We start from the raw sequence: 26,629 nt of genomic DNA on the forward strand, positions 1-26,629 counted from the left end.
TACATTTTTGATTTATTTCACTAAATTTACGACATTTTGATATCGATCTTCTTTTTTTGTATGCTTATGTATTTGTTTTGCTTCCCGGTTTTTTTAAGTGCTTAAAATTAATATTTCGTTTTTGGTTTTTTGCTTTCTATTATACTATATACTCAAATGTTGTTAGATAAAATTAAATTAAAGAGAGAGAAAAACAATGTAATGTTAACTTTAAGCTGTGTCATTAAACAAATTGATATAAATGTTAATTGCCAGGCGCTTTGTAAATGCCCCAATGGCCAGCAGCTCTGTTACTTCGGCTGCGGCTGCTGCTGCTCGTTTCAAACACGAAAATACAGTTTTGTATAACTAAGACTTAATGCGAAATAATCATGTGTATGTATGTAAGTAATTATGTATTTTTATGCTTAAGTTATTATTGTTAAAACATATTCGTTTAAATATCGTAAATTTACTCATTTTACTTTTATTGTGTAGAGCAGGTGCATGTGCATGTGATATGGATACATGAGATTTAACACAAGAGATTACAGGAAACTATGCAAAAACAAATAATAATAAATACACACACAAGTTTTGGAAAATCAAAATTACTCTGAGTTGGTTTTTGGAAACTATTTAACGATTTACAATACAATATACAAAATTTTGGCACATTTTCCTTTGAAATTACGATAAGATTTGCAATACTTAAAAGTATGAGAAAATATAATAATATTACCAGGAATACATTGTTGAAGTATTTGAACTTAACGTCTTATTTGATAACTTTACTAAATGCGAAAAACACAAAATATGTATATAAGTATGAGTGTTGCCTTTTACTGTGGGTTTTGAGTACAAAGTTATTCGCTTATAATTGTTTGTATGAGTTTCTAACTTGCGTTTTCCGATTTTCTAATTTTCGTGCAATTCGTGAAAAACGAGCAAATTAATTGACATATAATTGATTGATAGAAATATATATGTAAATTGGCCATTATAGCTGCGTAGAATTGCCCAGCTCAGGTGCTTAAAAACTAGACTTAACTAAATTAAAGTTCATTGACGTTCAATTAAACGTAAGTGACATTGTGTTACTTTGTGTTTGTTTTGTTTTTGCTTGGAGTTTACATTTACCTACAGCGTAAATTTGCGTGTAATATGCACTACACAGGGAAGGTACTAATGCGGAGACGGATGACGACGTGTTGTGGCAAACTTAAAACGGAAGTTAATTTATTCTTTATCAGCACAATGAATTATGTATTTCGTTTTTTTTTTATTTATTTATTTTAAATAATTGTACCATTGTAAAACACATTTCAAATATATCGAAATGCAATTGAGTTCATTGAGAAAGCTTCGAATATTCGTGATACTTCGAGTTTTGGGTAACTATGCAAATCGGTACAGCAATTAATTACAAATGCATTCTTTTGTAGATACCCGTCAGAAACAGGGTTGCACAATTAATACATTAAATATAAAATAATTGAATTAACATTTGAATTATTATAAAGCTATTCACTTTATGGGAGATGTACGTGTATAAAATAAAAATAGTTTATATTCATATTATAAACAAATATTAAAATAATAAAAAATTCCAACTACATATATACATAGTAAACGTATGTCGAGAGCTGGTTACAAGTGTATTATAATACAATTAGTTAATATGTAGAATTCATGTAGTAGACACAATCGGTTCATATTTGTGTAGCACAGTGTAATATTACATAAATTAATAAACATTATTGTTATAGTTATATTTAGGAAAGCAATAGAAATAAAGTATATATGTATATAAACAAATTTCGCAAATTTTTCAACTTCTTCGCATATATGTATGTACTTCATGATTTATAAAAAAGCAAAATTGGAATTATTATAGCGTTTTCAAAATTTTACTTTTTTTTATAAAATTGGAATTATTATAGCGTTTTCAAAATTTTGCTTTTCTATAAACCACGCAGTATATGCGAAGAAGTTGAAAAATTTGCGAAATTTGTAAATGTAAACTCCAAGCAAGAACAAAACAAACAGCGTTGGAAGAAACAGAATCGCTTAGACAATGATTGATTGTATGTTAAAAAAATCATTTCAACTTATTGTTCTGCTGCAGTTGCACGTTGTATTCACTACATAGCCTTGTTGCAGATTTTTAATTAATATACAATTTTGTATACTTATCTCTAGTAAAATAATGCATCGATTTGTGTTGTTATTTGCCTAACAACTATTTTCCATAGCATTCTTTACTAATCTGTAGTTGTTATTGAATTGTTGCTCATTTCAGCGTACTGAACGGAGCATGAATTCTCCATATTAACTAATTGTATTATAGTACACTTTTAATGTTACAATAGTATGCTTCAAAAAATAAAAAAGAATCCAAAGTTCCTTTAAGCAAAGTACATGACCTTTTTCGTGTCGGCATGCACCGTTATAGCGCGTGCCATTGCGCCAGGTGTGCGGTCTTCAGAGCAACCGCTTTGATGAGATCCTTCGCCTGAATCGTGTTCCTTCTCAACTAGATGGTATCTAAGAAGAAACAAAGCGTTTGAATTAATAAAGAAATTAGGAGCCTTAATTTTTCATACAATAACAATATTTCTGTTAAAATTAATGTTGATAATCTAGTCTGTTCTCAGTGCAGTTAGTGATATATAATACAGCCATTTTTTATATTAGAAGAATCACTTCATTTAATACAGCTTAATTTCCATAACTCGAACTCTTGAATTGGCAATAGAAGTAGCATTTTATACAAATTTCCTACCGTAACTCGAAGTTTCTTTAACTAAAAGTTTTTTTTGTGGATTTTGGTGATTCGAGTTAGGGAAGTTCAACTGTATTTGTTAAAATAAAATATTGTAATGTCGTATTCTTTTATAAAAAACTGTCTTGTTTTAAATATTTTCCATTTTTTTGATTTTGGAAGTCGATTGTCAGGTGAATTCAGATGCATTGCTTTTAACTTTTTTGGTTTGTTTACATTTTTTTCTTTGTAGTGTTTAAATCAGCTGTGACAATGTGATACATTTCGCTACTGACAAACAGATGGCGATGGATGAGATGCTTCTACCAAAGCTCGAAAGGATTTTAAAAATAATTTATTAAAATTAATACATTTTGCTTTCCGATGAGACATGAGTTTATGAGTTTGACAAGCAAACAAGTCATAAATCATCGGAATGGAAAGAAAAAAAACGAACCGAAACCAAAAAACCACGCCGATATTCGTGGTTTAGTGCATCATGAATTTGTTCCGGAGAAACAGACGGTAATTATGCAGGTATATTTATTTCACCATATTGAGGCGTTGCGTGAGAACAACCGTTGAAACGGCTGAAAATGTGGAAAACATGGATTTTACACGATGATAATGCATCATCGCATCTAGCCACGATTGTGACCAAACTTACAACCAAAAACGCAATGAATATCATCGATCAACCATCGTAGTCACCGGATTTGGCCCCGTGTGATTTTTTCTTGTTCCCCAAAGTGAAATTGCCGCTCCGTAAAACTCGTTATCAGTCGATCCAAGAGATTAAACAAAATTCGCCGAAGGAGCTGAAGACCATTTTAAAAATATATACAGGCAGACAGACAAATGAGCAGAGTTAAATCGACTCATCTCATTAACATATTATAACATACTCGTCACGTCACGCTCGTCATTTATATATATAATTTCTGGGTGTTATAATCTTTTTAGCAAACTTAATACATCCTCTTCGAGGTAAACAAAATGATATTATACAAACCTAGCTCTGAAAGCTACTAAATGGGCATAGTAGGCGGGTGCTGGTATCGACACGGAGCGTGTACACCTTACATAAGTGTGACACAGTTGATATGTCAAACATTGGAGTTCATCGGAATCAAAATGATTGTCATCCCACAATACGTGATAATGCGAAGGTCGGCTTGTTCCCTGTGAAAATTCCTTTGTTAGTTAAATTTCCAACACAATATTAAGCTAATATTTACTTGTATGCCTTGATGACTGCAAAGATAAAAATCGAATTCGGTCGGGTGCGTTATACCGACATCCACTGTTGTGCCAGCCGGTATGTTGCCAGACTTGCCGCTCTGTTCTTTTTTCTCTGCGCAAAAGAGACGCGTATGATGTCGCTTTTGAACCACAATAAACGTTATGCCTGGACGATATTCTGCTTCCAGTTTAATGCACGCCTCGCGTATAGCGGTTAACTCATGTTGCAAGACGTGCGGGAATTGACCCTCCGAAACACCGTCACGATATAATATAATGCGATGGGGCTTATAACCGCCAGTGGATTTGTAAAACATAATCAACAATTCGCGCACCATGCTACTGAGTTCTTGTATAATCTCCTGACGATGCTGTTGCACGCGTACTGTAGCGGCATAGCGTGATGGATGCGCATCCATAGAGCCAACAACTGCGGCAATCGAAGGTTTCTTATTATCACCGGCTGGTGGATGGGTGACATCTGCGCCCAGGAAGATAACTGGTTCATTGAAAACCTTCGGGCGGATCGACGGTACCAATATGGAATTGATGCCACCCAATTTCACATTAATCTTGAGGCAAAGATTTGACAAAGTTTGCGGTGATGTTTTATTAACATTCTTAGCCTGAACACACTGTGTTGCCATGCCCAATACTGTGTCACCAACGCGTTTTACCTCAGCTGTTAATTAGGGGGGAAAAAGTACAATGAGTATTTGCATTATGTTTATCATTTACGAAAATATTTGTATTACCATAAACAGGTGTTTTTCCAGGTAGCACAACAACCACCAACTGCAGAGCATTGAACGAATTCTTCAAATATCTAAACATGGGCTCAACTTGATCCGGACCGGTGGCGTATTTGCAGAAGCACGGCTGTCCGATTATGGGCATACCAGCGTCGTTGGAAATTTTCTGCAATTGTTGAGTAAAATTTCGCAAAGCATCTTCACGCACGGTTCTTTGTGGTGCAAAACAGGCGATAGCCCAAACACGAATTTCCACGCCGGTGAAAAATTGTTTACCGCGCATATCCCAGACACCTTGATTGGGTGAAGCCAAGCTGACCTTATTTTGGGGTGGGAAAAGTTGCTGTTCGGGAATAAAAGCATAAGTTATATAACGGTCATATCTTGATATGTGACATCATAAAAATCGTACAAATGCAGGCTATGTCGGTAAACTCCGATCAGATGGGAATAAACAATGGTAAACATAAATAAAAAATGGTAGCCATATATGTATATGTAGCTAAGGTTGCGACTTTTTAATTCAAAATATTTGTATTAAAAATTAAATTTTTAATTGATTACAAAAAAATATATATGTATATAATTGAAAATTTAATTTTTAATCCAAAAAATATGTTATGAAGAGAAAATTGTATTTTTTAATTTAACAATAAAAATTAAAATATGACTTGAAATAAAAATTAAGAAAATATTTTATAAATTAAAAATTAGTGTTAGTAATTTTGCAATTTAAAAGAAGTAATGAAATTAAAAAATAATTTGATTGATTTAAAAAAAAAATTAAAAACAAAATAATTGAAATTCTAGTCGTTTGAGATTAAAAATTGAGATTTTTTTTAATTTAATGATTGGATTAACAAATATACAAAAAAATTTAATTAAGAGCTGGAATGAAAAGTATAAATAAAAGCAATGAAATTTATATAAGACAAAAAAAGCTAAACTGTGCTGATATTTCATCAAAAACTTACATTTCAAAATGTAACCAAAATGTTAGAATACGAAAAAATATAAATACCAAAAACAATTACTTTTCTTTAATTTGAATTACAAGTTTGGAATTAAAATTTTTCAATACGATATTTACGATTAAAAATAAAAATAATTAAAATTTTTGGAATTAAAAATATAATTCAAATGTTAATTCTATTCTAATATATTATTTGCAAACCTTTGGCGTGCCAAAGAATATAACGGTCCACTAATGTCTTTTCAACTCACCTGTCCAGTCATACTTGATACACGTCCGCCGTATTGTAGTTTTGGCGGTGGTAGCACACGCCCACGTACTTCCATCATAGAGTTCGAAATGGTCAGGCCGAATTCCTGAACATATGAATCGTTATTGAAGTCGGCTCTTTTAACTAAATTATTGATTTCACGTTCACGATCGGGAGCCGAACGTGCTGTAGCTTTAATCATTGTCGACGTTTGCATATCGGTGAGTTTTTTTATGCAACGTTGACCGGCGACAATATTACAAACTTCCAAGGGTAAATATGTATGCTTATGTTCCTGTCCTACCTGAAGACATGGCAAATGTGGATAACGCAATTTCATACGATACTTATCCAAGAAGTACTTTGCTACAGTACACTCAACAGTTTGACCATTTTCTAGCTGAAGGGGGAACCTAAGATAATGAATTAGAAAAAATATATACATATAATAATATAGAAATAAATACATAGGTAGTAACAAAATTTATGAATTTAAACACTCACGATTGCATTTGTGCTGGACGACGTGTAACATTGCATACACGATATTTGCGACGCATGGCACCACAATGGGTAATTTCAATCTTAAGACCTTTGATTTCTTTTGTAAATTTCACGCGCTGTGAATCGGTCAGCGGTTTTCTTTGCTCGTTAATATCTCGTATGTCGAGTACCTCGCACATAAAATCTATTACGGGCTGCGCCTTATAAAATGCCGTTGCCGAAACTAAAAGAAACGATAATAATTGTTAGAAAAAAAAACTTAGTAATAATATATTTTTTTTTTTTGAATTGTTTGGTAAATTTTAAGTAATATTTTTCTTGTCACACTCACCGTCAATATTTAACATCATTTTCCATTGGGAAGGACGCACACTTTGATGAAAACCAAACCAAACTTCACGGCCACCACCCAAGGGATGATAGTAACCATCGGGCGAGCTAAAGAAGCTCCGACCTACAGGAGTGTAGGTCATACTCGGCAAATGTCTCATGACAACATCTAATGCAAGTATTGCATCATATGGTATCTGGCGTGTACGTCCCTCTAAAGCTTCCTCTAAATTAAAAAGCGACACTTGAGCCATCCATTTAATCGTCACGCGGAATATACGATCTTTCCCTTCGCCTGGTAGTGTTACTTCCAATTCCAAGCGATCGTTACCGATGGGAAGCGGGTCACGCGTATATAAATTATTACGTCCATCAAATACTGGCTTTAGAACACCGAATATTTTGCTGTATGCATGTACCATAGTCTCTATGATTTCGCGATTCACTTTGCGCGGACACTTGTCCGGCTGTATATTGATATCGTAGTGATGTACATAACCGCGCGGCATAGACACCTGAAAGTGATTGGCGCGTAAAACTATGGGTCGGCCTTCACGTCCCAAATTTGGCCTGCGCGGACACGTGAATACTGGCAGTTCAGGTTGCGTGGTGGGCGAAGCGGCAGCTGTCGCACCCAATGGCGAGGCGACTGCGGAGGCTTGTGTAGCCAGACCAGCGGCACCAGCGCCACCCACAGTTGCGCCTCCAACGGCCACATTTTGCGCACTCGGGCTGGTCACGGCGGTGGGATTCACTGATGAACCGGTAGCTGGTGGCGCTGTTATAGACCATCAAATTTTGTTAGTTGTATAAAATTAACATAATACATGTCATAAATAAAAATAATAAAAACTACGATTAAAGGCAATGGTCTGCTATAGAAGCTTCAAATAACAAATAAACTACGCAAGTCAAAATGAATGCGATTAGTAATAGATAATCTATTGTAAATTTGCTATGGATTAGTAGTAATACTGTGGCTAATAAAAAAAAAAGAGTCTTTATATACTCGAGCATATGTAAGTCCTCTAAAAACAAAAAAAATGATTATTGCTAAAAAGGAGGAATATCATTGTACCACGACACTTCTAGCAGTATTCATTTAGTTTACAAACATTTTAATATTTTCTTTTACAGTAAAAATAATTATCGACAAATCACAAATTATAGTTAGTTTGATTTTATTGTTTATTAAAACCAATAAATTTACATATATATTACCTAAAATTTGAAAAAAAAAAAAAAAAGCCAATAAAATCGATTAAAATCTAAACCGTTCCCACGACAGTGGGGCCTACGAATCCGGAACGGACCCCAATTTCTTATCCGGTCAAGTACTGTCAACTCGGCAGAATTATGCCGCTACAACAACAACGATACAACAACATATAAAAATACAACATTGTTCTCAACTAATGTAATTAAAATCGATCCAAGCAGGTTTTTAATTTCCTAATGTTTAGATTACATTCTTTTATTATTATGGCTTTTTTATTATTTAATTTATGTATATGCCACAGTTATCAATTGTAATTTCTGAACTTAAGTAAAGCAAACTGATAAAAGTTACGTTTTTTATAAGCTTTTAAGATTATCGAATACATGAAGAATAATGTCTAGAAGCATAAAAAGCCCGAAATAGAGTGGAAACACTTTTCTGAGTCGACCACCAAAAGAACGTAATAGAGATGAAAATAAAAATATCCACAAACTGATATTACATGTCCTTAAAATAGACTTTTTCGAGATTGTTACGCGCTAAAGGGGCCAAAAGATCGTCGCTAGTAACGTTAACAAAGCGGGTGTTAAGAGAGATCACACAAACGTTTAATTCACCGTGGCACACATCAATATAAACGTTGACAAAATGGCTTGAATTAAGCTTCGAATTCATTCAACATCGCCCTTATTTTACGAATCTGATCCTTGGCCCTATTTTCCTGTTAAAAAACTTCTAGAGAATGTTCACCTTTTAAGCGAAGTTTTTAGCATGCCACAGCAGCCAGTATAAGGCTGGCAGAATTGAGTCCGATTTTATCCAGTCAAGGGCTGTTATTTCGGCGATCTAATCCGGTTTGGATCGGTAAGCATTCGCAATATTTGTCTAATTTTGAAACAGTTAAATTATTTATAGTTCTGTACGTATATCCCTCAAACTAACGCTTATTAAAAAAATATTTGCATTAAAGGGTTAAATTACATGTATTATCCGATGAAAATTCCATTTGCAATATGTTATTACATTACATATGCATAAATATATTTTTAAATAATTACAAATAAAACTGTGGTTAGTTTAAAATTTTACATATAAAAAATATAGGAGTACATACATATATCTACAATTTCAGGGTTGTTGAAGAATTCACGACATATTTGCTTAGCTTTCAGAATTACAAATCAATTCTGATTTTTTATGATGCATAATTGGATTTTCGTCTTCTCGAAAGTAAGCAAAACATATTCGAATCAACTATAACATTTTCATGTCAACGAAAATCAATAAACTCTGATTCGAACATTTTAATCAATAATATCAAAAATTCATGATAACTACTACAAATGTTTATCGGTTTCAATACTGATTCCGACAATTATCAGATTCCGCAATAACCCTGTTTATATTATTAGTAATTATGCAATACGTTTGAGAATGTGTTTAGTTACAATAATGCGATTAGGAAATAACGTAGGACAAAAGACAAACCAACCAAAGTATACAGGTTTAATAATAAAAACAAAAATGATGTTCAAGCAAATAAACGAAACTAAAGAGAATTTTTGTCAGCCAATATAGAAAACATTTCAAATCACTAATTTCAAAATTTTCAATTTCTAAATAATTTCAATTCAATTTACATGTGAGGTTTTCGAAACTGGTCTGCGATTGAGTGGGGCTCTGAGGCCGCGGGGGCGAAGGTGTCCATTGAGATTCTATAATTGAAAAATAAAAAGAAAAAATCAAAAAGAATACACAATTTAGTTGTAAAAATAAAAATAAAAAGTGCATAAAAAATAAAGAAACGAAAAATATGAACGTGAATCCAATTTGAAATTTATGTGAATTCAATTGATTCGGAAGGAATGTGATTGGATGATAAAATAGAGGAATTAGTACCATTAATATTATGCGACGCAGTTCACCATTTAATAAAATATGTATACATATGTAATAATATTAAGCTTAAATTAAAAGCATAAACATACACACATATGTTTGTACATATTATATACATCCTTTAATATTGTATAATAAATAGTATATAATAATATAATTCATCTATGAAATTAATATATCATGAGTAACTCTAACACTAAATATACATACATATTCCTTAATGCATTGATACGTTTTGATATACATATAGTGTATAGTTCCCCATAAAAATGTTTAAATTAATTTATGCTACAGTTTTTTGTATATAAAAACATTGTTTATAGTGGGAGCTAAGTACACCAACAAGGCGTAAAAGTAAATCACCCTTAAAAAAACATTCTTATATAATATAAATAATTATTAAGGCACTGATTTTGATTCCGTGTTTGAAATAAATATTAGATATACTAAATAGTGTTAAACGAAGTAATTTTTTTCTTATTTAATATGTCATGTCTTTTTAAACTGTTAAAACAATGGTTTCTCCATGCAGCTGACATAATTTCGTTTCGTCAAGTTCTTTTATTCCTATCTGATAAGATAAAAAACTTATGTACATGTATATAAACACTCACATATACTTATAGATGTTATACGTATGTATATATTTACATACATATATTTATATACTAGTGACAATACATACTATACTATTTGACCGCGTTTTTCTTTTTAAAATAAACAAGTAAGTTTCAGATATTTAAACTCTCTAAAAAGTTTCTAATTTCATTTCATTTAAATGCTATCTAAATCAACTTTTGAGAGTGTGACAAAAGTAGTGGGAAAATATATTCAACTAGTTAAATTTTATATAGCAAATATTGCTCATCATTAAATAGATACAAGCAAAATATTTTTATAGGTTAATTATATATAAATCAAAACATTATTAAAATTTTACAAATTTTCAGAGTGGTGTAAAACATCTAAATTGAATATTTATGACAAAGTATTAAAACCACTATGTATTTAAAGAGCAGATATATTTATTAGAATGACTCAAGGTTTGCTATTCTATTTAGATTATTATTAGTACTAAAACAATAACGCAAATTTGATAAAATGCTACATTTATTAATGTTTACGAATGGTTTTGTATTGTAAAACAATCTCCAAACTTTTAAATATCTATGTACATTATTAATAAGTTCTGTAGTACCAGTGGCGGTTTACCGATGCCACGGTATGATCTTTTCCTTTGCGGGCTAAATAACATTAATTTTTGAGATAGATGTGAATAAGAACGAAATCTTATGTTCCCTAAAGAAAACAAACAAAAATGCGGTATGCCTATGTTGATTGAACTTAACCACGTTCAGAAAATTGATCACTCTAATATAATTTTCCGTCGGCCATAAAAAATTTATAATGTATAAATTATATATAAAGAGAATTTATAAAAATATATATATAATCTTATAATGTTTATTGTTAAAAAAATCTGTAGATTACCAACAATTTAGTTTGGCAGAACACTATACTATTAATAAAATGTGAATGGCCTACCATTCTGTCCATATATAGGACGACTTTATTGACTTATTAAGCTATGTTCCTAAAACCAATGGTGGAGCCCCAAGAGACTGCAGGTTGAAGGCCACATTCAAATTCCATTGTTACTATATTCTCCTAGTTGAAGACCCTTACCCATTTGGACCCATTACCCCTTGATATTAATAATTGGTGTTGTTTTATCTTTATTTAATATTTTAACAAAAGCCATAATGGCTTGCTAAAAGTTATCACATCAATATTAACTTAACATTTAATGTTCCAGATCAACAAATGAACAAGAATGTGCATTCTTTATCATAGTTTGTAATACATATCGAATATCTTAGTACTAAGTCAGTGATATTGTATATATAGTACGTTAATAGTAAGTAATATCTGTCACTACGTAGTTATATAGATTCGGGAATTTTAAACTTACGCTGTCCGTGTGGATACATTTTTCGAAATTATTTTTAGTACGATTTGTAACTTTATATTTACTAAACGTTAAAATGAGTCTTTTTCGTATTGAGTTGTAATTATTATAAATACCGCAGTTCTAACTTGCTTTTTTAATTGTTTAATATTATCGATTTTACTTCAGCACATTTGCTTTTATTGCTAAATAAATATTTCAGCCTTCTTACTATCACTTAAATGTTGGAATTCGTTTAATTCACTTAATTCAATAAAATGTTGTATTTTTTTTTTTAGTTTATTGTTTAGCTGCCTGTTCGTAGTACACAAAATCTTGTATGTATTACAATTTGTGGTGACGTATTTATGAAGAACTGAATATTCTCACATTTATATTAACCTCACTTAACAGACACTTTGAAGTTTATGATGAACTACAAACTTCGTTTTTGGATTTGCAGTAATCTAGAACACAATCTCAGGCACAATATGCATTATATATATTGATATATTTATATATAAATGTAGGTATTTATATAGTTATGTATATGTAGTAATATTATTTTTTTCAATTTTTCACTCAACTGTGTTTACTCATTTTATTATAAGTAAAAATGCTTTGAGAATCGGTTGTTTGTTTATACTGGGAATAAGCTGGCACACTTGAGCATCGCTCGTAACTGTGAATTTGATTTGTGAAGGGAATATATGTCTAGCGTTTTCCCCCTTAAATGGCAGGTAGCAATGAAACGGAACACAATAAAAGTTCAACTTTCGCGATTTATAACTTGTATTATTGACCTCTGCTGATGATCTACAACTGCAGTTTTTTTTTATTCCCGTTTTAATAATTTGGCTGCTGCTGCTTCCGAGTGGGGCTCCTTTGATTTTAACACACGAACATACCAACCGATTGAAGACGTAAAAATGTGCTTTGCTAATTTCGAGAACTGATTTGTGATAGTTCAACTATTTTTACAATTCGAGTTCATACACATAATATTATTTAGCACAAGCCCTAAACTTTTTTGATATTTTTTCTAGCTTTGCCTCCACACATTATGCAAAAAATTCTATTGAAAATTTCAGCAGCAGCACTCGAAACAATTTTTTCACGATTCTCAACGTTCTTTCTTCACACGACTTTCCTTAGTCCACCACCTTGCACATCTAAACGAGATTTCGGACTGAGAAACAAAGGGTGTGAGTGAATAAGATATATTTACAAACAATCGTTTACAGAGTTTTCTCTGTTGTACACCTGGGTGTTCGGAATAAAGTTTGTGTGTGCATAAATTCGAAATATTTCGAACATTGATGTACCATATCGTAAGCAAAAGTGTTGCCATTCTCACAAACTTTGAACCCTTCACGAATGTTGCTTTTAACTCATATGACTTGGAGAAATTGAAGAGTTTGGAATTTATTATGATGTTTACACACTCATAACTTAAAATTAGGTAGTCTTACATATAAAAAAGTTGAAGACATATCTTAATTTTCCAAATATTAAATAATTCTAATTTTCACATCTTAACTCAAATATAAGTTTCAAGACCACTGAAGTAGTCTAATAAGAGCAACTCTGTGCTTCTGATAGCAAATGTCATGCGTTTGGAAGTGAACATAATATGCCATATTATAAAACAACTAAAAGCGAGTACGAAGATATACAAATTAATTTATTAAAAACTTAACATAAAAGGCTACAAAATGTCTATACCCTTCAGTGGAGCTTTAAAACGATCGAATGGGATAATTGCAGCTATAAGCAAACAATTGAAAAGTGTAAATTTAAAGGGAGTTAAGAGAATAACTGTTACGTTTGATCCATTTTCTGAAAATGTGAGGTCTACAAGGTAACTAAAGCACGGTACAAACAATTACACCGAATCGCTTATAATCTCTTACTCCTTATTCGCCAAACCATGTAATTTATTTCAACATTGTCAAAATGAAATACTCATTTTGTGGCATGCGCAATACGGAGCACCGACTGTCAGATTGCACGATATATAAAATATAAAGCTTCGAGAATATTCATGCAATTTTTTATACAACCGACCAAGCAAGAGGCATATACGCATGCAATATTAAATCAAATTTAAGGTGGAATACTTACCATACACTTTGCCAATAATTCGAACAGCGGTATTCAATTGTAGTGTAGTTCCGAGATCTGAGAAAGCGACAGGTAAAGTATGGAGCTGTGCTGGTCCTCCCGGAGCGAGCTCACGCTCCGTGGACATCTTTGTCGGTGTCGGTGTCAGTTTGAGGCCTTTATTTTATCTATTTCAGATATAGCGACACAATCTGTTTAAAAATAAATAGTAAAAACAAGTCTGAAGCTTTATAATATATAAACATATGTTTAAAATCATATATATGTATTTTTTCTTTCTTTAGGGATTTTCTATCTTTGCTATCAACTCCTAAAATATCTCTTACCAATCCCAGCTGTGTCATAAAAACAGATGTGGTTTGCAATCGTCAACCTTCCGAGGTGAAATTTTCTTTAATTGATTCCGCACAAGGTAAGGATTCATATTGTCATGATTTTAAATTTCTAATGTTATTTTTCTTTTAGAAAAAGCTCAAGTGAAAGAAGTTCGTTTTGTCAGCAGCAATTTGACAACACTTGAACTCTTGCAGCTACTTAACAAGCACGTCTCTACGCTAGCGCCAGTTGAGGAGATCACATCAAAGGTAACTACTAAAGCAGAAAAACAAAAACTAGCAGGAGGTGCTGGTGGTAAAAAAGGATCGAAGAAAAAATAAAACCAAAGCTAAATCAAAAGCATAGCTAAAAATATTTTACATCAAGTGCTTCTTCTAAAGATTTAAAAAATGGTGAAAAAACATAAAGGTACATTAGCTGTAATTGAACAGATATACGAAGATATACCAGCTTTTACCGACATTTTCACTGAAGAATCATTTTATACATTCGTATTTTGCTTTGTATGTGCTACTATTATAGTAGCATTCATATTATCGAGATTCATTACTTTGAAGCCTGTTGAATTCTAATTTTTATCAAATAAAAAAAGATTATTAAAATAGCATAATAAAGATCACTGTTATGTACATATACATTTGGGTTTTTATATTTTAAATATTATGCTCAAAAGGAACAAACTTACACATACATATGTATGTATGGACTATTATCAAAATCTGTATAATCTTTATAGACATCGTCTAACTTTATTAAAACTTCATGTAACGTGTCTGGATCACACTGAAAAGGACTTTAAATGTAGAAATTCGAGGGAGCATGGTGATTTGTGTAATGCATCCGAACACTTTTTTTACTGTAGGTTGCAGTTTTAAATATAAATTATTGAATTGATACAAACAACGTTCTTTTTCGTGATCCTTTTTGGCTTTCTATGAATGATGTTAAAAAGTGTGTTACATCTATGGTCAAATGATTTCGTTGAATGAACCTGCTTTGATTTAAATATATAATATTTTATCCAAAGCTTTTCTTTACTGAGGATGCGGGTTATGTTTCATGCGGAGAAGAAAATAGGAAAATCGAAGTAGTAGCTATTTACTTTAGTTTTGGAAAAAAATACCCATACTTCGCAATACGACATGTTTAATCTTATGCATTTTGTACAAGAGCATACAGAGAAGCATGGATAAATCAATATGTTTTTTTTTCTGAGCAAACATTAGGTAACAGAAGTTACTTATATTTCTGACCTTCCACGAATATAAAAACATACATACATACGTATACATCTGATTGAGCTTGAATATACATATTTACATAAGAAACTGCCAACTATTATTATATGAATGAATGAAGAGGGACAAAAAGTGTCGACCCAACATATATGGAGTCAGCTATCCAGGTTGCAGAAATGAAAGTAAGTTCCCGCAACTAGTTATTCGAAGTAGAAAAGGAAAATGCACAAAAGAATAAACTGAATACCGATGTACATATGTACACTATTAAGTATGAGTGTATGAAAACTACTATTCAAGCTACAAACAAAAAACTTCCATTTCAAGTGAAAGTGAGAATGAGAGTGACAGTGAAACTTCGCCAAAAATATATCAATAGAACGCACACTTTCAGCTTTTAAATGCACTCGTAGCTAAAGGAAGCATTGTTAAATACATATACAGATGTGCGTACATAAATACTTACAACTAAAGGAAGTTTGAAAAGATTTAATTATTTGTAATATTGCGTAAACAGTTAAATTCACTGATATTTAAAAAGTACGTTTGTGCTAGGTTTTCATAAACTTGGATAAAAACTGAATTTCGACAAAACGAAAGAAGGTTGTAAGTAAAGTGAATCTTTAGCGAAGTTTTGTTGCTAAAATTAATTTATAAATATCAGACACTAGGTTTTATTGCTTAATTTTTAGAGTCGTTTGCTCATACTCATCGAACTAAAAGAAATTCTTTGGGAGAATTTTTTCAATTGATCGAACCCATATTTAAACTTTTACCTATCTAGAATAGTTCCTGCCATACCCAACGATACAAATCACCTCTTTGCATGCCTCATGAAGCCAATTCACTTAACTCCTTTCCCCCTTTTGGTCCGAATCCCTCGAATAGCCCCTTAAGTGACCTCGACGACAGATAACATTTTCGGCCATCAAAAAAAAAAACAGATAACATGTTACTTCCCCCCAAACAAGGTCAAGGTACTCGTAACAACAAAACCAACTAGACTTAAACTCTCTTTAATACATAGTTCAAGGTGGTCGAAAAAACCAAAACGACTACAGCAAAGCATAGATCGTGCTCGATAATAATTTGGGAACATGGCAGAAAGGTAAGGCAAGATAACCGAAATATTAAAAACATTTTTTCAAACGCCTTTAGGCGCATTAATTAAGCTAAATGTCTTGAGCCCACAACACATACAGGTTGGGATAGATACCGGGAGTTGAGAGGGAAGCGAAACGCATTTACAGACAAAAAAGAGAGGGGCCGAAAGGCGTGAGAACGAAAAGCTTGACAAGCTGGCCGACAGGGGTAATGCTCGAAAATGTTTGCGAAAAGATGCGTCGGCTAACAAAAGGTTTCAAAACCGGAGCATACTCTTGCAGAACCCCGAGGTGATCTAGTGACTGATCCCCACAGTATACTGAAATCATGGAGGAAAAACTTTTCCAGTCTGCTGAATGGCAGTGAAAACATAACACCTAACACCTGGAGATTGTAAACCCGATTCCACAAACGATGACGATGGAGCAGACGTTCCATTCCCCGACCATAAACAAATTCGTATGGCAATTACACGTCTGAAGAACAACAAAGCGGCTTGGGCCAATGGATTGCCGGCCGAGCTATTCAAATACGGCTGCAAAGAACTGATAAGGAGCATGCGTCAGCTTCTTTGTAGAATATGGTCGGACGAAAGCATGGAATTTAAGTGTGGTCCGCTCAATCCACAAAAAGGGAAAACCACAATCTTTGCCAACTACCTTGGGTTAAGCTTCCTCAACATCGCATATCTATCGAGCGTATTGTGTAAAAGATTAAAGTCCACCGTCAACAAACTGACTAGATTTTATAAGTGTGGCTTTAGGTATGGAAAATTCACAACTGACCAGATATTTATCATGCGTGAAAAGAAAATCGGCACACACCAACTCCTAAACGATTTTAAAATTTTATTTTCGTGACAGCACGAAAAGGAGTTGCCTTTATGCCGCTATGTCTGAATTTGTTATCCACGCAAAACTAATACGGCTGTGTAAATTGACGTTGAGCAATACCAATAGCTCCGTCAGGATCGAGAAGGACCTCTCCGATTTCGATAAAATAATTCGCTGTTGACATAACTTTGAAGTCGTAGATAATTTCGGACATCTTGGAACCAGCATTAACACCAACAACAGCGTCAGACTCGAAATTCAACGCAGGATAACTCTTGCCAACAGTTGCTACTTCGGACTGAGTAGGCAATTGAGAAGCAAAGTCCTCTCTCAACGAACAAAGACCAAATTCTACAAGTCACCAATCATTCTCGTCCTGATATATGGTGTAGAGGCATGGACGATAACAACAACTGATGAGTTGACGTTGCGAGTTTTCGAGAGAAATGTTCTGCGAAAGATTTATGGTTCTTTGCACATTGCCAACGGTGAGTACTGCAGTCAATGGAACGATAAGCTATACGAGATACACGAAGAAATTAACATAGTTCAGCAAATTAAGAGACAGCGGACGCTGGCTAGGTCATGTCGTCCAAATGATGAAAACACTCCAGCTCTGAGAGTATTCGACGCATTACCCGCCGGGGGAAACAGAGGAAGACCTCCACTCTGTTGGAAAGGCCAGGTGGAGAAGGACACTTGGAATATCCAATTGGCGCCACGTAGCGAAAAAAAGAAACGACTGGCGCGCTGTTGTTAACTTGGCTATAATCGCGTAAGCGGTATCTACGCCAATAAAGAAGAAGAATAGGCTTCAAATATTCTCAGAGCTGGAGTGTTTTCATCCATTCGGACGGATGGAGTCATGCGTAGAAGTTCAAGCAAGTGAGAAAAGTTCTCTAAGCACCATTCATTTGGGAGTGGCCAGAAACGATTCTTTTACATATGGCTCAAGCAGCTCACGACTTCCGGTCTTAGACCAAGTATCCTCTGGGTAGCCAAAGATCATTCGTTTGAAGGCGAGTAGATTGTGGGGTCTCCCTTTATATGGATTGGGCATAGCACACTTAAATTCCAATCTTTGGGCATGCTTTCGTCCGACCATATTTTACAGAGAAACTGATGCATGCTCCTTATCAGTTCTTCGCCACCGTGTTTGAATAGCTCAGCCGGCAATCCATCGGCCCCCGCCGCTTTGTTGTTCTTCAGGTGGGTAATTGCTATTCGAACTTCTTCATGGTCGGGCAATGGAACGTCTGCTCCATCGTCATCGATTGTGGAATCGGGTTCGCCTTCTCCTGGTGTTGTACGTTCACTGCCAGTCAGCAGGCTGGAGAAGTGTTCCCTACATAATTAAAGTATACTCTGGACATCGGTGACTAGATCACCTTTGGGGGTTCTACAAGAGTATGCTCCGGTCTTGAAACCTTCTGTAAGCCGCCGCATTTTTTCATAGAATTTTCGAGCAATACCCCTGTCGGCCAGCTTATCAAGCTCTTCATACTCACGCATTTCGGCCTCTTTCTTTTTCTGTCTGCAAATGCGTCTCGCTTCCCTCTTCATTTCTCGGTATCTATCCCATCCCGCACATGTTGTGGTCGATCGTAACGTTGCGAGGTAGGCAGTCTGTTTTCTCTCCGCTGCGACATGGCACTCCTCGTCGTACCAGCTGTTCTTTTGCATTTTCCGAAATCCAATGGTTTCGGTTGCAGCTGTACGTAAGGAGTTTGAAATGCCGTCCCCCAGTTCCCTTAAACCGAGTTGTTGACGAGTGCTTTCAGAGAGCAGGAGCGCAAGCCGAGTAGAAAATCGTTCTGCTGTCTATTGTGATTGCAGTTTCTCAACGTCGAACCTTCATTGTGTTTGTTGACGTGCGTTTTTTGTTGCAAAGATGCGGGTGCGAATCTAGGCTGCAACAAGATAGTGGTCCGAGTCGATGTTAGGACCTCGGAGCGTATGTCCGTCTAGAACACTGGAGACGTGTCTTCCGTCTATCACAACATGATCGATCTGGTTGGTGGCTTTTCGATCCGGAGATAGCTTGATGTATTTTCTTGTGCTGGAATCTAGTACTACAGATAACCATATTTCGGGCCCCAGCGAAGTCGATCAGCCTCAACCCATTTGGGGATGTTTCGTCGTGAAGGCTGAATTTACCGACCGTAGGCCAAAGATACCTTCTTTGCCCACCCTGGCGTTAAAGTCGCCAAGCACGATTTTGACATCGTGGCGGGGGCAGCTCTCATAAGTGCGCTCCAAGCGCTCATAGAAGGCATCTTTGTTCACATCGTCCTTCTCTTCCGTCGGGGCGTGGGCGCAAATAAGCGATATGTTGAAGAACCTCGCTTTGATGCGGATTGTGGCTAGACGTTCATTCACCGGAGTGAATGATAGTACTCGGCGACAGAGTCTCTCTCCCACCACAAATCCCACACCAAACTTGCGCTCCTTTATATGGCCACTGTAGTAAATGCCACAAGGACTTACTCGTCTCTGTCCCTGTCCCGTCCAACGCATTTCTTGGACGGCGGTGATGTCAGCCTTTATTTTCACGAGGACATCAACCAGCTGGGCAGCGGCACCTTCCCAATTAAGGGACCGGACATTCCAGGTGCATGCCCTTAATTCGTAGTCCTTATTTCGTTTGCCATGGTCGTCATCAAAAGGGGGGTCTCTCATCCGAGGCTTGTAGCTTCCTTTCATTGGGGGTGATTTTTTACGTGGCGGGTCCCAAACCCAGCGCACAACCCTGCGGAGGGGATGTTTCGCCTTCTCACTTTAGCTCGCCTTGAAACGGATGTTCTTAGACTACCCAGAGGATACTTGGTCAAAGACCGGAAGTCGTGAGCTGCTTGATTCATATGTAAAAGAATCGTTTCTGGCCACCCCCAAGTAAATGGCGATCAGAAAACTTTCCTCACTTCCGTGAACTTCTACACATGACTCCATCCTCCGTTCGAAGCCCAGGTAACATTTTTTGTATGTGGCATGATAATTGTTAATTGATAAAATTGGGTCGATACTACCCCAACACACTTTTAATACGTATGTATAATGATTTTCGTTTTTCTAACAAATGTTATGCCGAAAATGTCGCTCAATGTATAAGTTATATAAGTATAGTATATTTATACAAGGTGCATGCCAAAGTAAACAGGACTTTTTGAATCTAGCGCCCCACGGTGGCGCCATCTATATGTCGACTGGTGCGTTAGAATCTGCTATGTTGTTGTTTTAACGGAAATTCAATCCCCGTTGGGGTGGTAAATGTCATTTGTGTTGTCGTCGATGTCATCTAACGGTAGGCCCAAGAAACGTGCTGTTTCGACGGGGTCGGACCAAAGGGAGGAGGGTGTTAGATGGGTGGGGTTTATGGGGCATGCAAAGAGGTGGTCAGTGTCATGCGGGGACTCGTTGCATGCAGGACATACGTCGGGTATGTCAGGGTCTATTCTGGATAAGTAGGAGTTTAACCTGCTACAGTATCCAGAACGATGTTGCGCAAGGGTCACACGCGTTTCTCGCGGCAGCTGGAGCTCTTCGTCTGCGATGGGTGGTGGTTTGACTCCAAGAACGCCATTCACGGGAAGGGAGTCGGTGAAGGTGTTGATGGCTCCGCTGTGAATGGCGGTCAGTACCTGTCTAAAGTTTGTTGCGTCCGAAGTCCGGTCGGCGTACTGTACGACGTCGTCGACGTAATCCAGGAATGACCTTTTGACGCTCCTAGGAGGCGGTTCCGCTCCACGCAGATGACTGCAGGGGTGATTTCTGCGAAAGCATCCCAGCAGGAATTGCTTGGAGAGAGTTCATTATGCTCCTTAACTGGGAGCATAAGCGTCTCACTGTGGAGGTGTTCAATGGGAGACATCAAAAGACATCCTGTAGTGGTCCGGAGTGAAGTGTTTTGACAGGTCTGTAGTTTCCTCATCTGCGTACCACTGCATCCAGGCGACCATATGGGGGCTGCGTAATTGAGGACCGGCCGGCCGATTGCCTTGTATGTTGCCAACAACGTTTCTTTGTCTTTTCCCCATGTGCTGCCGGTTAGCGACTTGAGGATTTTGTTGCGGCTCTGTACTTTGGCGATAATCGCGGTCGTATGAGGAGAGAAGGAGCATAGACTGTCGAATGTTACACCTAAAATCTTAGGATTGTTGACAGTCGGAATTTTGACGCCGTCGACTGCAATGTTAAGCTCAAGTCTATACTCCTTCGTCCAGTTTGTGAATATGGTCGCTGTGGATTTGGTGGGGGAAAGTGGGAGATTTCGTGCAGTGAGGAAACGAGAAAGGTCGGAGAGGTAACTGTTTACCTTCGAACACATGCCATCGATTCCATTGCCCGACGCCAATATCGTGCAGTTAGAATCTGCTATCTTTATCGATGGTCCAGTGAGAACTTCATGACAACTATTGCATTTTAAGTGTCAGTATGTTTGTGTTATTGATGCGAAAATGAGCTTCGAACAAAGAGCCAACATTAAATTTTGTTTTAAAACTGGTAAAACTTTTACCGAAACGTTTCAATTGATGAAACAAGTTCATGGCGATGATTTCCTATCCCGTAGCAGAGTGCACGGGTGGTTTCAACGTTTTCAAAGTGATCGTGAGGACATAAATGACGATCAACATGTGGGCCAATCAAAATCCGTGATCACCGGAAATTTCATCGAAACTGTGCGTGAATTCATCAAAAATCAGTCGAAATCATCATTAAAATTCATGGAAATGGAATTGAACATCTCCAAAACATCGATTTATCGCATTTTGACCGAACATTTGGGCTTACAAAACGGTTTGTTCCTCACAAATTGACTGACGACCAAAAATTGCTCAGAATCCAACATTCGAAGGACGATTATTTGACCGAAAATCACATTTTAACCATTAACCACTGCCCGTATTCACCTGATATGGCACCGTGCGACTTCTTTCTTTTCGGAAAAATGCATTTGCCCATGAAAGGAAAGCGTTATGCAGACGTAGAGGCCATTCAAAAGGCTTGCACCGGCATACTGGCGGCCATACCATGCTTTTGGACCGGGCAAAAAGCTGTACTGAAGCAGAAGGAGACTATTTCGAATAAAATACATTGATTTTGCCATTCCATTTGTTCTGTTTTTTTTTTTTAAGTCCTGTTTACTTTGGAACGCACCTTGTATATAAAATTGCATGGCTCCGATCCTTAGGTTGACGTTTTATATCTTAAGGTATTTCCCTGACTTTGATCCTTGCAAGTTGCAAGACTTAAAATTTTCGGTTGCACTCGAACTTAGTTTGCCCCTCTTACTTATTCAATATAAAGTTTTTCCAACACCTGAAAGTATGTACATATATATCATATCGCCGACTTTGATTTTTTGCAAATTGCAACAGAATGGAATGTTTGATTCCACCCGAACTTAACACTTGTTATTTTCTGCATTTATTAATTTCAGTTTACGCTTAATTTTGAGGTTTCGACTGTAAATACTTTATTTTTATTCTTTTGTCTGAACAAAATATTAAAAATTGTGACTTATTAAAAAATTGTCAAACCCGCTTTAAAAGGTATTGGATATTAATCCGACAAATTTTACGTTCACAGTATCTATTTACTGTATACATATGTATGTACATATGCATACAAATAAGTATGTACTTACATAAATACGACTTCGAAGAACTCGAATTATTTACATATTTACATTTTATTTAAAAATACATTTTAGCTGAACATTGCCAATGGTTATTTTATTTAAAATTTCAATACAGTTCCAGAAGAAGAGTCTGAACTCCAAGTATAATTGTTGGTATACCAAAATATGTACTTATATGACGGTATTTCAATAACCGTAAATGCAATACGTATGCATATGTACATATGTATGTATGTACATATATAAATTATTTGCAGTGTACATACATATGTATGTATGTACATAGTAAGTGCCATTGCGCCGTTTTGTGATCCCGCTTATTACACATTGTAATTGGTTATATACCCCCTTTTGACAACAGAATCGAATTTGGAGTACAGACGTTAATAAAAGTGAATAGAAAGTTGAACAGACAAATATGTACATACATATACATACATATGTATATACATATATACATATGTATGTATATAAATTGTATTAAAAAATTGTCGATAATCTGACTATAAAGAGTACAAGTAAAAGAAAATTTATCAAAGGAGAAAGTTTAGCTCTCGCTAAAAGGGACGTTATGGAAGGACAACGCTTACAAGCTTAACCAAGGGTGTGTTCAGTTTAAAGGAAGGTACGTAGATGCCTACATATGTATGTATGTAAATACAGACATAGTCATATGTATGTACAAATGTACGTATGTATTTGTATATGGAAAGATTTTCAACGTCAATATAAAAGAAACGTAACCTTCCCCAAACTATCATGGTTTGCGCCATTCCATACCCATCACAGCATGAGTATTTGCTCTCAGAGAAGCTTCAACGGCTCAAAGGACAAACATAAGAACAGAGCAAAAAATAATATACACATATCGATGTCACGTCAGCTGTTTGAAAGAGATAACTACATGTGAATGTGAATATTAATGGTACTCTCTTATTTTCATGGTAAATAAGAAAAATAACGCAATAATAACAAAGTATACCTATGTTCGTTCATTTCCAAAATAGTTGGCATTATTATACATAAATACGTACATATGTATGTATGTATATATATGTATGAATATTATCGCATAATAAAATTGGCCCTTACAACTTCTATCGGCCAAGCTTTAGGTATTTTTCTATTAATGGTGCAAATGTTGTCCAACAAATACCGGGCTGTACAAAGCTTTAGGCCGTTATCGTTTGTATAAGTTAGAGTTGAGCTCTCAAATATGTATTGTTGGAATATTAAAAGGAAAACACGAATCATCCTTTGGATTTCCCACGAAAACATGTCGGGAAGATAACACAAATCCTACTTTTGGATCTTGAAGTGTCTCGCACGGGACTGACTCCTTATCTCAGGAAGTTTGGCTGATTTTTAGTTAATTGAACACTTCATATTCTGGTAACATCTATAGTATATAGAACCGGAACGGACCCGTAATAAAAAATTGGGGAAAAATTTGTATCTAGACCCATTCAACGTTCTCACGACAGTCGGGTCTAAGTAACCGGAACGTCCAACAACAACAACACACTTAACTCGATAGGGTTCCCTTTGTAAAATAAAAGTACATATGCATGTATGGAGTATTTCGACAAAATTTTAAGTTTTGTAACTCCAAAAATTTTATATTTCAAAAAAAAAAAATTTTTACCCAGGATGCTTACGGTTTTTAGATTTGTTGTGACAGCCAGTGTCAAAAACAGTTTTAAGGTGTGCTGTCGAGTTTCGGCTAAGTATTCAATCTACATATCAACATATGTATGTATGTATATACATACATAATCCGACACTCCATACTTTTTTGTTCTATAATTTAAGATGTTTCTTGGGGCTATAGTCACGTACTTTTTTACAGCAGCGGTTTATAAGTTTATCTATAAAAATCAACTGGTCTACGAAACTGTAATACAATAAGTTAATATGTATGTATGTATATTTAAAATATCAGTAAACATTGAAGCATTTTAAAATGTTCAATTTCCTTTACAGTAAATACGTACGCACATACTTACATACATATAAGTACATATGTATGTCTGAGCAGGATTTTGTAGGAATACGTATGTATGTATGTACATATATATGCACAAAAAGGCATATTGTTTGTAGGACGGACATGTGCACATACATACATACATTTGTTAGTAGGTATGCACTTCAACGATTCAACTTTTCACGGTCACCTTTTCAAGAAATTATTAACTTGCTTTCAGCAGCGCTTGAACATATGTACATACATACATACATATGTATGTATTTATTTTGTTTACAGTTTTTTCGGTTAATGTGCCCATGAATTTAAATAATCTTTACGTACTATGTACATACGCTTTATTGTGATTACATACATATGTACATACATAATATTTTTAGTCACTTTCAGCACAACTTACCTTATCGATTGTTCCTGTAATTGAGGTACAATTCCAATTGGAGTTAATAATAAGCCAATTACTTTGTTAATTGTTGTCGATTTTTTCGAATTTGTTGAATTTATTTGTTGTTTCACTTTTAACAATATTGTTTGTTAAACTTCCATTGGTTTCAAGTTGAATAGGTAACTAGTATTTGTCGATAAGATAATAATTTGTTCATACGAAATTTGTACTGCATTTGTTTTATTATGTTGATATTTGTTTTCCAAAACGTTCAGATAATGTTAATAAGCCATATTTTCATAACACGAAGTTTTTTTCATAACAAGAAATACATAAACTACAGTAAAGACGCGCGACATTTTCTCAATATACTTATTTTCATCAATAGCAGGTACATTTCACATTTAATTTATGATTTTTGATTTAAAAAATATCAGAACTTTTACTCATAACATTTCATATTTTAACTAAATTTGTTGTAACTCCGTTTTTGATAAGTTTTAAATGCTGCAAAATTTCCGAAAAACAAACACATTTCATCAGCACAAGCGATAAAACGCAATTTCTCGTTTATTCCCACTGGTAGCAGAGCAACGGCAGTGACAGCAGCTGCGACAGCAACGACGCTTTCGCTCCCCGTCTTCGCCCAGTTGTTTGTTTTTTGACTTGTGGGCTCCACACTAACAAACAACGATACAACGTTATGATACGCAGCAGAGGTCGCCGGGCCGGCTACCTAAACTTTGGATGGGGACGAGAGCCGAGCGATCAGCGGTGCGACAAACGAACAAATGTACACACATACATATGTAAGCAAGCATAAAGGGCATGGGGGTGTTTGGTTGGCAGGTGGGCATGCAGGAAGACGAGCGGGTTGATTTTTTTCCTAACTCGGCTTTTCACTTTTGCCGTTTTCGCGTTACTTTATTGCTTGTTTCCTATTAATTTCATTTTCGTTTCTAAAGCATACATACATACATATGTATATTCAAGAAAATGAAACATGTACAAGTATTTTTTTAAGTTATAAATCTATATATACATATTTATATTTGTAAATATATAATATACTTTCTGCGCCAACTTGCAATGAACATTCATAAATAGCTTTTTCAGGCCTTGCA

The 26,629-nt window shown here is 35.2% G+C and overlaps 3 protein-coding genes across 7 annotated transcripts; 2 read left to right on the forward strand and 1 right to left on the reverse strand.

Annotated features, from left to right (window-relative positions):
• Positions 1–48: 48 nt before the first annotated feature.
• LOC126757545 (protein argonaute-2) lies at positions 49–26,511 on the reverse strand. Of its 5 annotated transcripts, none has more exons than XM_050471539.1 (10): positions 25,521–26,511; positions 13,985–14,151; positions 9,654–9,728; positions 6,796–7,572; positions 6,465–6,687; positions 5,962–6,373; positions 4,741–5,080; positions 3,982–4,667; positions 3,756–3,925; positions 49–2,526 (listed from the first exon to the last, which is right to left on the reverse strand). In XM_050471539.1, the coding sequence occupies exons 2-10, from the start codon at positions 14,109–14,111 to the stop codon at positions 2,388–2,390; spliced, it is 2,949 nt and encodes a 982-aa protein (XP_050327496.1). In that variant the 5' UTR covers positions 14,112–14,151; positions 25,521–26,511; the 3' UTR covers positions 49–2,387. The 5 variants fall into 5 exon arrangements, with proteins under 5 accessions (XP_050327496.1, XP_050327495.1, XP_050327497.1 ...); XM_050471538.1 differs by having other exon boundaries at positions 13,985–14,175; positions 25,521–26,510; XM_050471540.1 differs by lacking the exon at positions 9,654–9,728 and having other exon boundaries at positions 13,985–14,175.
• Positions 13,465–14,647, forward strand: LOC126757565 (39S ribosomal protein L53, mitochondrial). The gene is made up of 3 exons (XM_050471565.1): positions 13,465–13,721; positions 14,269–14,396; positions 14,450–14,647. Exons 1-3 carry the CDS (start codon positions 13,576–13,578, stop codon positions 14,638–14,640), a joined length of 465 nt encoding a protein of 154 aa, XP_050327522.1. The 5' UTR covers positions 13,465–13,575; the 3' UTR covers positions 14,641–14,647.
• LOC126757569 (uncharacterized) lies at positions 14,710–14,955 on the forward strand. Its single transcript, XM_050471568.1, has one exon. The coding sequence runs from the start codon at positions 14,710–14,712 to the stop codon at positions 14,890–14,892; it is 183 nt and encodes a 60-aa protein (XP_050327525.1). The 3' UTR covers positions 14,893–14,955.
• Positions 26,512–26,629: the final 118 nt, after the last annotated feature.

Source organism: Bactrocera neohumeralis, chromosome 4 (genome assembly GCF_024586455.1).
Source record: "Bactrocera neohumeralis isolate Rockhampton chromosome 4, APGP_CSIRO_Bneo_wtdbg2-racon-allhic-juicebox.fasta_v2, whole genome shotgun sequence".
Taxonomy (NCBI): domain Eukaryota; kingdom Metazoa; phylum Arthropoda; class Insecta; order Diptera; family Tephritidae; genus Bactrocera; species Bactrocera neohumeralis.

Bases quoted from the DNA above. Each gene is read 5' to 3' on its own strand.
- LOC126757545 (XM_050471539.1), bottom strand. From the start codon at position 14,111: ATGTCCACGGAGCGTGAGCTCGCTCCGGGAGGACCAGCACAGCTCCAT. The intron at 7,573-9,653 runs GTAAATTGAATT...GGTCTATAACAG, and splicing joins CAGTTTCGAAAACCTCACAT to CGCCACCAGCTACCGGTTCA. The intron at 5,081-5,961 runs GTGAGTTGAAAA...ATTCCCGAACAG, and splicing joins TATCAAGTATGACTGGACAG to CAACTTTTCCCACCCCAAAA.
- LOC126757569 (XM_050471568.1), top strand. From the start codon at position 14,710: ATGGTGAAAAAACATAAAGGTACATTAGCTGTAATTGAACAGATATAC.
- LOC126757565 (XM_050471565.1), top strand. From the start codon at position 13,576: ATGTCTATACCCTTCAGTGGAGCTTTAAAACGATCGAATGGGATAATT. The intron at 13,722-14,268 runs GTAACTAAAGCA...TTCTTTCTTTAG, and splicing joins GAAAATGTGAGGTCTACAAG to GGATTTTCTATCTTTGCTAT. The intron at 14,397-14,449 runs GTAAGGATTCAT...TTTTTCTTTTAG, and splicing joins TTTAATTGATTCCGCACAAG to AAAAAGCTCAAGTGAAAGAA.